A 10,794-nucleotide genomic window follows, 5' to 3' on the forward strand; every position below is an offset into this window, starting at 1 on the left:
ATATTTATTACTTAGAGGAAAGAGATGGAATTGGGTATTTATTATTTAGAGGAGAGATAGTTTGTGGGGGAAGGAGTAGAAGAGAGGAATAGGAGGATAACCACAGAGAAGAGGAGAAGTGGGGAGACACGCTTGCGGAGAGGTAATAGTAAGAGATCCAAGATGGTGGGGAAGGGGGAGTAGGGTTCGCCGAGAGTGGGCTTGGCTTGCCTCTTAAAGAGAAAAAACCATAACAACTTACATGAAAGAAGAGGTGTTGGAAAGATGGAGAAGTGGGGTGGATTTTTTTTTGTTTTTAATTAATTATTTGAGGGGTCATTTGTGATGATCCTCAGGGTAAGGGAAGGATATGGAAGGACTGGGAGGTGACAGGGATGGGGCATGATGTGAAGTCCCCAGAGTATCAGTAAAGAATTACACTTTAAATAACAACAACAACAACAACAAACAAACAAACAAAAGAGCCCACAGTTTAGACAACCCCAGAGAACATCTCTGATATATGTACGTCAGTCTCCACACTGTAGTTCCACCATCTTAGAAAAGATGCTTGAGAACAAAGGCAAACATTAAAGTGCAGTTTAGCCTGTGTCCTTCAGGGTGAAATAATACAATTAAGCTATAATTTGTACAAAATATCAACAAAATCAAAATATATCTGTGTCTCCTGTGTTGGGGGAGTAGAACCAATGTCTCCTGTTTTATAGTTTTCCATAACAAACAACCTGGGAAATCACACTTTTTCTTGAGCATATGCCTTCTGTGGAGTTTGGGTTTACAGGGTGCCCTGAGCACTTGGTCAATGTGCACTGAGTGGGAGGAGTGAGCTCCTATCTCCTCCTTGAGCTTAGAGTAAAGAGGCTCCATTTGCAAGACTCCAATGAAAATGTTAAGTTGGAAGTGAAGCCCCCACCCCCCAGGCCGGAGAGTTCTATTGGTCTGGACTCCAAATTCTAGCATGCCAGGTCCTGACCACTCCCATAGCGTATTTAAGATAGTTCCCAAAGGAGAAACATGTGGTCTCTTTTCCTTCCTCCCACACCCCGTTCCCTCTAAGCCCCATCCCGTCTAATCATCTTCTTCTAGGGCCAGTACCTTAGAGGCCCTTCCTTTCTTCTTTGGACATTCTCTTGCCCAATATAATTTTTCTTTGCAATAGGCACATCAGTCTTTGTCCAAGGGGTCCCTCTGTCCATCTTCACTCATCTTTGGTCGTCTGTTGCTAAGGTTCTATCTGTCTAGGTCCTGTCTTCCCTTTCTCTCCTACTACTGTGGCCAAAATTCTATCAAATTTCTCTCTTGTCTAAGATCCCTCTGGTCCTCTCTTCTGCCTCTTTCCTCTCTCTCTCTCTCTCTCTCTCTCTCTCTCTCTCTCTCTCTTGCTTCTCTTCCTTAGTCTCTCATTTATGAAACACTTTCTCTGCCTTCTTAACCAAATCCTGCTTGATATAATCCTGCAACCCTTCTAACCATTGTAACTTTTCTTAATATCTGATGCTGACTGTCCTATGAAGGCCATAGCTACCGCTGACCCTCAGAGGTTGGGTCAAATGGAGTATAATGTCTGTCAGCCTTAAGAAACACAGATGGCAGAGCCCTGCAGTGATTGACTGTAGGCTGCTCCCTACCTGCTTTAAGTTTGACCTTGAAAATAAACACAGAGAACTAGATAAGGCCCATATCTGTTTACACGTTTGTTTGTTTTTTTTTTTACCAGAATCTCTCTTCCTTTTTAGACAACATACCAAAAACTTTCTTGCTTTTTAGACAACATACTAAAAAATCTCTCTTGCCTTTTAGACAACATAAAAACTCTTACCAAAGTCTTTTTTGTTTGTTTTTCTTAGTAGGAATGTATGGCTACATTTTAAACAAGAACAGCATATAAGATCCTGTGCCAGGGTTAAACATTTGAGACCGACAATAGGTTTTTTTTAAACATTAACAAACAATAATTTGTAAACAAGAACAACACATAAAATCCTGTACCAGTGTGAAACATTTGAGAACAGCAATAGGTTTTTTTTTTAACATTAACCAACAATAATTTGTAACCAGCCCCTATAAATGATAACAAATACTTATAACCCATAGGATCTGAAAGAGTTCTTCACCTGCGGAGCCAAGCCTTGGTCAGCTTTGACCGAAGGTTTGAGGCATGCAGCTCCCAGGGCAGGTAGAGGGAACTTGTCCATCAGCATGGGGGGGGGCAGGGTGGTATACAGCGCTGGGGAAAAAAGATTGTTAACCTCTTTAGGCCATAGCGATTACCCTCAGATTTTTTGTTTAGTGTTTGAAATCCTATTGGGGTATATCTGCCTTCTACAACTGTGTCTGCCAGGCTCAATACCTTTTAACAGCAAAGCTGAATAGCCCAGCCATCCATATAAGCATGCTGCCCCACAGCCATGTGCTTGGGGCTGAGGCTGACTTTTTTTTTTTATGAAATATACCCCTATGCTTATGGCCCTATCTCTAAAATCTTGTAAGTGTTCACAATATTAAAGTCAAAGAAGTCATGATTTGAGTACGTTTTCATCAGTCTAAGTCAGGACAAAAGCACAACACACATTTGACAGACATACAGGACAAAGGCACCAAACAAACCAAAGATTTCAAGCTGCTTCGCTGGTGTGACCCACCCCACTTTCAAAATGAGTCCGCTATCCATGCATGTCTCTACAGAGAACTGACCTCAGCACTCATGTGTCATACCACAGAACTGAGAAACGACACTCGCGTATCTCACCAGAGAACTGAACACACTATCTGCATGTAAGACAAAACAGAGACCGAAGTTATACAGACAAAGGCTAACAAAACTTAGAAAGACAAAAACACTGATCCAGGGTCAGGGTCACAGTTTGTCCCAATCGTCAAAGTTATAAATAAGACAAAAGACTGAAGACACACAAGACACGCAAACAAATGTCTTTCTCCACCGAGACAGACAAAACCTTTCCAGAAATACAGATGGCTGAGAGGACATAGTTCCTCCAAACCAGGAGAACTTCCATATCCTCACCAGCACCCAGAAGGGAATCTCCCAGGCATCCCTGGGTCCCTTCTCACCTCCTGGGACGTCTCCCAGGGGGCAGTCTGTGATCTAGCATGTCTGCTGATCACTCCCTCTGTGTCCTCCCGACACACGAGCAACTGCAAAACCGAAATACAGAACCTGAACCTGAATTTCTTGGTGTTTGCAGTATCTAACCAGAGTGTCAGTCATTTCAGTCATGGCAAGTTCTACATCTGTCACCACAAAGCTAAGAGCTTCTCTAACCCCTTTTATTGTTGTGACATTTTCCCTATTAAAAAAAATCCAGCCTGGAGACACGGCTCCATGGATAAGGGCACAGGCTGCCAGAGTGTGCACGTTCAATACCAACACTCACAGAGTAGCTCACAACTGTCTGTAACTTTAGTTCCAGGGGATCTGATGCCCCCTTCTGGCCTCTGCAGGCACCAGGCACACAAGGGGTACCCAGACACACATGCAGAAAAATACTCATACACTTAACAAAATAAAATAAATATTCACTCACAAAAACACATATATGATAACACAAAACGCTCTCACCAGGTCATTACTTCCTTTCTTTGCAAACAAGGAGCCGGCAGCTGTGTGAAACAGCAGGTCACCTCTTAACCCCATGTGATGCTTCTGTGCCAAAGAGCAAAACAATCCAACGTCCCCTTGTGCAAATTGATGCAGTCATTCTCTAAAGCTCGTGGGAGTCCCTCAGAACATTAGAAATGCCATGTGACACAGGTATTTCATTGGGCATATACCCAGAGATCCTGTACCCGCAATAGAGATATTTGCACCCTCAAGAATACTGCTGCTCTATTCAATATTCAAGAAGATGGAGCCAATCTAGATGTCAATCAACAGATGAATGCATAATGCCAGTCTAGTGCATATACCAAATGAAATATTATTCATCTCTATGGAAAAATGAAACCACAAAATTTAAGGAAAGTTGGTAGACATAGAATGTAAAATTAAGTGAGATCACTCAATATCGGGGAAAAAAAACATGTTCTTTCTTGTATGTGGATCCTAGCCTATGATGTATGCATGTACACAGTAATGAAATATGCTGAGGTACAGTGCAACATTGAGGAAGGAGAACATGAAATTTTAAAGAGACAAAACACTCCCTGATGAGTTCACATACATGCTCTTCTTTGTGGGTCCTCTGAATACGCTCTCAACATGTGCACGGTTCAGATGTAAAACAGGCCCTTAACAAGCAATATCCACATGTGACTCTATGCTGCCTCCTTATGTCTCTGTACAGTGCAATTCTTACAAGTACTGCCAACTTAGGTGCATTGTTCTCTAAACAATAATTCTAGCTATAAAAACTGTAGAGAGTGAAGGCTGTCCAAAGTATGCTTACATCATCATAATCAGGGAATTTTTGAGAACTGCTGAAAATGATGACTTAATGGCCCTGAATCTTGAAAATTAACACACCAGGAATTATCAAAACCAAGAAGCTGCTGGCACGATTTGGTTTGCTTTGATTTTCATTTTTTTTTTTTATTTTCGAGACAGGGTTTCTCCGTACCTTTTTGGTTCCTGTCCTGGAACTAGCTCTTGTAGACCAGGCTGGCCTCGAACTCACAGAGATCCGCCTGCCTCTGCCTCCCGAGTGCTAGGATTAAAGGTGTGCGCCGCCACAATCCGGCCTTCATTATATTTTATTTTATAGTTCTAAAGTGTGGTTTTCTGAATGGATGAATCTTCTTCCCTTTCAAACTTAAAGGTCATAACAAAGCTATTTTAGAGTGAGCTAAGGACTTGGATTTTGGGGTCCCTGAACGAGAAGTACAAAAAACCAATGAACATCTGGGGAAAAGGGGTTCAACCATCAGCCTTCAAGGAACTGCAGTTCAAAGTGGCGGTGAGCCTCACCTCAGCTGTTATAGTCTCGAACAAAAGTCTAAGTATGTCCTCAAAGGCAGCTGCACACTGGGACCTTCCCAGGGAAACTTGGTGCCCAGCTCCACTACAGCCTTTGGAGCTTGGCTACCATCCTTGTGACAGCACAGACATGAGCTGCAGGTCCCCTCATGGACACCAGGGGGCGACAAAAACCACATAATTAAGAGGGAAGCTCCCTGAGGCCTGAACAAGTCTTGCAGCTTTGTCTCCATCAGGATTACAAGGGACCTGGAGCTCCATCACATAATCATTTCCTGTGTCTCTGAGAACCCAACTCCACAAGGAGACCCTGTGTAGTCCCCTCCCCCTCACAACACCCATGAGAAAAGACGGGGAGATCACAGGGCAGTCCCCAAGGAGAACAAAGGCATCCCAGAAGGGTCAGGGAGGGCATGGGCAGACCTGAATCACATTTGGTCAGCACAGGGAGCTGGGGGGAGGGGTGTCTCCTGGGGTTCTCCATAGGGAGCTGGAACACACAGTCCTCTTTCTAGTACACAGGTCACCTCCTCCTGCATGTCAGGATGTGAACCCCTGAGATAACTTGTATCACTGTATGGGACACCTGACTGGTGACAGCAGTGACCTTGAATCTGGGCCCTTCCCAGTTGTCACTCAGACCTTTTCTTGCTCCTAGAGATTACTGCAACTCTCTCCAGGGAGTAACTCCCACTTTCCCAGAGCATTGAGGTCACTGAGCAGACTGGGCTCTGCTGGGATTTTCTGTCACAAGGAAATATACTCTTGACTATAGAAAGTGCAGGGAAATGTCCTGGGTTGAGCTGCTGTTCTCTTGGCACACAGGACATTTCTGAACCTTGTGTCTCAAAATTCTAGAACACTGAACCAGAAAGAAAGGAATAAGGCCGGGCTGTTGTGGCACACACCTTTTATCCCAGTACTTGGGAGGCAGAGGCAGGTGGATCTCTGTGAGTTCAAGGCCAGCCTGGCTACAAGAGCTAGTTCCAGCGCAGACTCCAAAAGCCACAGAGAAACTCTGTCTTGACAAACCAAAAAAAAAAAAAAAAAAAAAAAAGAGAGAGAGAGAGAGAGAGATAAAGGAACAGAAGGATCGGAGGCAGACTGATACCCCGACTCCACCCCCAGCCCATGTGACTCCAGGAGGTGTCATTTTTTTGGGAGGAGGCTCAGGTCTTGGAATAAAAGCCAAAAAAGACACCAGAGCACCCACACTTGGCAGCAGCCTGAGAGGCAAACCTCCTGTCCAGAGGAAGAGCCTAGGCTACAACAGAGACCATGGAGTTCTCCTCAGCCCCTCTCCACAAAGGGCAGCTACCCTGGAGGGGACTCCTGCTGGCAGGTGAGGAGACATTCCTCAGGGGTGTGGACAGCAGGGGAGCTCAGAGACTGGATGGAGTCTTCTGGGAGGGGGACTGTGCCTGAGAGGAGACATCTGGCTTCTGCTTGAAGCCTGAAAGCAACAGGAAGCTCGCAGTGAATGTGAATTGGTAAGTGGGGAGGAAAACTCAGGGGTTCCCCAACGCAAGGGGGTACTGGCCTCTGTACCCTGAAGACTGACTCCCACAACTGTGTCAGGGTGACTCTCCAAGTAAAACTCAAACTGGGGCCAGTAAACAGGGTCATTTCATATATACGACCCTGCACATAAACCCCAGGCTCTGGGATATTGATTTGGCCACAGGTGTCTGAGCCTTTTCCAGGCAGTGGGCTTTAAACCAAAATCAAACCAGTTCTCCTCACAGAGTCCTGGGCAGGAAGACAGAGCAGCAAGGATATCTAGAAGGTGGGGTTGTGGTTGACAAGGACTTCAGAAGAAACAGAGCTGGGAAAGTCAGAAAATGAAGGCTTGGAGTCTTCAGAGGAGGAGGTTAAAGAAGACATGCCTACACTAACCAAAGATTCTGAGTGTGAGCAGGGATCTGAGGGAGTTAGGGGTGAGCTGTGTGGACACCTAAGAAGAGAGTTTCGTTCACTGGAAAGATTCAGGAGTACAGAGGAATGGGGGTGATGCCCCAGACCTTCCTGCAACAGGACACACACACACCATGGCTGAGAGTTGAACACGCTCAGGTCTCAATTTCTACCAAATGCAAATATCTAATATTGATCGGTTTTTTTCTTCTTCCCTCTTAGCCTCACTTTTGATCTACATGAGCTCTCCCACCATGGCCCAAGTCACTGTGGAAGCAGTTCCGCCCCACGTTGCTGAAGGGGCAAATGTTCTTCTACTTGTCCACAATCTGCCGGAGACACTCCAAGTCTTTTCCTGGTACAAGGGAGAAAATGTGGATGAGAAAAAGGAGATTGTAAAGTTTGTAAAACCCGGAGAAACATATAAAAGAGGGCCTGCATACAGTGGCAGAGTAAAAATATACCTCAATGGATCTCTGCTCTTACTGAATGTCGCTCAGAAAGATGCAGTACCCTACATGCTACATATGAAAATGGGAAACCTTGACGCTAGAAATGCATCTGTGAAGTTCCATGTACACCGTAAGTAACCTCTGAGTCGTTGTAGACCTAATCCTACTTCACTCATAGAATTGTCAGTCCTGGATGACTTGTTATGGTCCCCGCATTGTGGTTCAAACATTTAGAAAAGGCCACAGAATGGAGGAAGCAGAAATAAATCAGGATCGGTAACTAGAATCTACCCTCTGAGAGAGAAGGTGAGGTAACTCAGCCCAGGCATGTCAGACTCTGCCCAGGGTCTTAGATGCTCCTCATGAACATGGCCTCGAGAAAGACCCTTCAGGACTCAGGCCGGGCCTGACTGAGAAAACCATGAGATTTTCACAGAGAAATGAACACCCAAAGCTTTGCTTCAGACCTGCATCCCAGACTGGACCAGGAATTCTGGGATCTCAAAGACTGGGTTGGAATTTGACCTCCTGTTGGAGCTGACAGGAGACAATGATTGATTGTAGGCTGGTAGCCTGCTGACCTTCAGCCTGTGAGAATCATGTTTGAGACAGGTCACCTGGGCATCTCCTCCTGAGATTCAGTGTGCTCAGCATAGGTGGAGGGGTATGAAAGACAACCACCCGGCTGTCTTGATGGTCTTCTCAGATTTCGCAGGAAGGTGGAGAGCCCTAAAGAGATGGGAGAAAAGTGTACAAATGGCAGCTCCCTGCCTCTGGGGGTCCAGCCCTGGAATTATTTCCTGCAGGCAAATAGTAAGAGATACTGCTTGGTGGAAAGTCAGTCCATTGCTCACCTTTCAGGTTAACTTGCAAGCAACGATCATTTACTCTGTGCCCTATTCTAGGGAAACTGAGACAGGAAACACAGTCACTGAGTCAGGGTCACAAAGGCCATGGGTGGCACAAGCTATCTGTCAACAGCCACATCTCCAGCCTCCCCACCATGGAGACTCTATTAGGTGCCCCTGAGTCTTATAGATCATTTCCTAGACTCAGGCTTCTTTTATGGATCCCTGATTCATGTCAGTCAACATCAAACTCCTGACAAGAATGGCCCAGCCGAAGCCCAGCCTGACCTGAGTGCTAACCAGATTCGGGTTGGTGTGAGATCTCTGACAGGCTGTCAGGTTCTCAGGGAACTCAATGGGAAGACCAATCATGACCTATCTGTAGGAGAGCCCTGGGCAGCAAAGGCTTGGAGGGCGCTGGTCCTCATTGAGCAGTGGTGGTCAGGGCAGCTGGAGGGACTCACACATAGTGTCCTAAGACATGCAATGTGTCAATGAGGACCAGGAGATAACATGAGGTCTCTGATTCCAAGTCTTGAGTCTGTCCATCACCACACACTGCAGCTCAATTCCCTCTTGGGAAAGCACTTGCTTCTCCCAAACACAGCACAGGAGGCCCCATTGTCTCTGAGAGCTCAGCTACTCCATCTGTAATTTGTTTCCTGCCTGATTCTTTGAGGTTCTGGGTTGGAAGGGAGATTGGAGACTAGCTCTGTTTAAAGAGGCCCTTGCAAGAATCAGAGGCACCAAACAGGGCAAAATTCCTTCTCTTGTCTGCACACAGCACTGCTACCCAAGCCCAAAATCACAAGCAACAATTCCAATCCCATGGAAGGTGAGGACTCAGTAGCATTAATGTGTGAGCCTGAGACTGAGAATACAAACTACCTGTGGAGGAGAAATGGCCAAAGCCTCTCAGAAGGTGACAGGCTGAAGCTGTCTGAGGACAACAGGACTCTCACTTTACTCAGTGTTGTGAGGAATGACACAGGAGATTATGAGTGTGAAACCCGGAACCCAGTGAGCACCTCCCGAAGTTATCCATTCCATCTGGAAATTACCTGTGAGTATTATCTCTTTTATAATTTTTACAGCTGCCTAAATACCGACAGTTTGAGCTAGGACACTCTGTCCCCTTGGGTTGGTGACACAGATCTACCACACAGATCCCTAGGCTGAACAGGGCCTCCTGGCCCAGCCCAGGTACATGCAGCCAGGCCCAGCATTGAGCTGGAATGGGCTGGAGGGACTTCTCCTACCTAGAGAGACTCAGGGTGTTGGAGACAGGGGACAGATCAGTCTCAGGCTCAGTGCACACGTGAGTGTGCAGTGGGGGATGTTCCTGTGCTTTGATCGAGATGGATCAGGATTTGTGCCTGCTGCATGAATACTCCTCTTCTAATCGGCACCACAGCTCTTGGAACCTGCTCAGCTGAAGTTATAGCACAGCTCAGAGAGATACTATGGCCTTCTGCAGACCAGTATGGCCCTTCCCTCTGCTGACATCACATGTGCCTTTGTTGTGTTTGTTCCAGATGGTCCAGATGTCCCGATCATATCCCCCTCAAATACTCATTTTCGTTCAAGGACAAACCTCAGTCTCTCCTGCCATTCAGCTGCTCTCCCACCCGCGCTGTACTCTTGGTTTGTCAATGGAGAGCTAGTGTCATCCTCCCAAGAGCTCTTTATCCCCAACATCACTACTAATAACAGTGGATCCTATACCTGCCTCATCCATTACTTTGTCACTGGCCTCAATAAGACCAGAGTCAAGAACATTGAAGTCCTTGGTAAGTGGATCTCTGGAATATCAGTGCCAGATTTAGAGTTTTTTGACTTTCTGGTAAGATGCAGCAGAATTTAATTTCCAGCCCATGTCTAGGGAACAAGCAAAACTCCACTCTCTCCTGAGCGTGCTTCATCCCTATGCTGATCTTCTCAGGATGCTCTGACTTCTCCTGGCTGATAGGGATGGAGCTTGGAATGTGAGGAGGAGCTTCTCCCAGCCTTGGAAACCTCAGATTGTGGGAGGGACTTCCTAGGGGAGGGAGAGCCTTAAGGTCAAGATTTCTTTCTGTCACTAACACAGCCTTCCTGTCCCCTCCATTTTCTTCTTATGACCTCCACGGCTTAGAGGGACATCCAGGGCTTTACTATGTTCACTTCTTTTTTTCCCAAATGTGAGAAGAAAACTCCCTCCCTACAAATGGGGACCAGCAGTTCAGAGCTCTGCTCCCAGCTCTGCTTCTGTCTCGGGGGTAATTGGCTGAGCTCTGACAACATCGGAGGGAAAGAGAGGGTGGAGAAGGCACCTGGGACCCTGGTTCTGAGTCAGGGTGAACCGTGTCACTGACGACTTGATGATGCTCTTTCTCTTACTCTTCTCAAGGATTATAAACAAAAGTATGGCCTTCCCACAGGGCAGGGAAGCCTGACTGCTCTTAAGACTGGAGAGGGTGGGGAGGGGAAGTGTGGAGAGTAGAAGGGAAATGCGAGGAGGTGAAAAATTTTAATAAATAAATAAATAAACTAAAAAAAAAAATCCAAAAACAAATGCCGGCCAAGTGTGCTGGTTTGTGCCTTTAAGGTCAGCACTAAGGAGGGAGAGGCAGGGAGATAGTGTGAATTTGAGCCAAGTCTGGTCTAC

The 10,794-nt window shown here is 46.1% G+C and overlaps 1 protein-coding gene across 1 annotated transcript in view; it reads left to right on the forward strand.

The window, feature by feature from the left end:
• The first annotated feature begins 6,211 nt into the window (after positions 1 to 6,211).
• Positions 6,212 to 10,794, forward strand: part of LOC121449946 (carcinoembryonic antigen-related cell adhesion molecule 6-like) — a 7,794-nt gene continuing 3,211 nt past the window's right edge. Inside the window, exons 1-4 of the mRNA XM_041654602.1 lie at positions 6,212 to 6,275; positions 7,070 to 7,429; positions 8,932 to 9,210; positions 9,683 to 9,937. Coding sequence (XP_041510536.1) covers positions 6,212 to 6,275; positions 7,070 to 7,429; positions 8,932 to 9,210; positions 9,683 to 9,937 — 958 coding nt within the window. The remainder of the gene's footprint in view (positions 6,276 to 7,069; positions 7,430 to 8,931; positions 9,211 to 9,682; positions 9,938 to 10,794) is intronic.

Source organism: Microtus oregoni, unplaced genomic scaffold (assembly GCF_018167655.1).
Source record: "Microtus oregoni isolate MIOR12 unplaced genomic scaffold, Mior012 000006F_ref0000085, whole genome shotgun sequence".
NCBI classification, from domain to species: Eukaryota; Metazoa; Chordata; class Mammalia; order Rodentia; family Cricetidae; genus Microtus; species Microtus oregoni.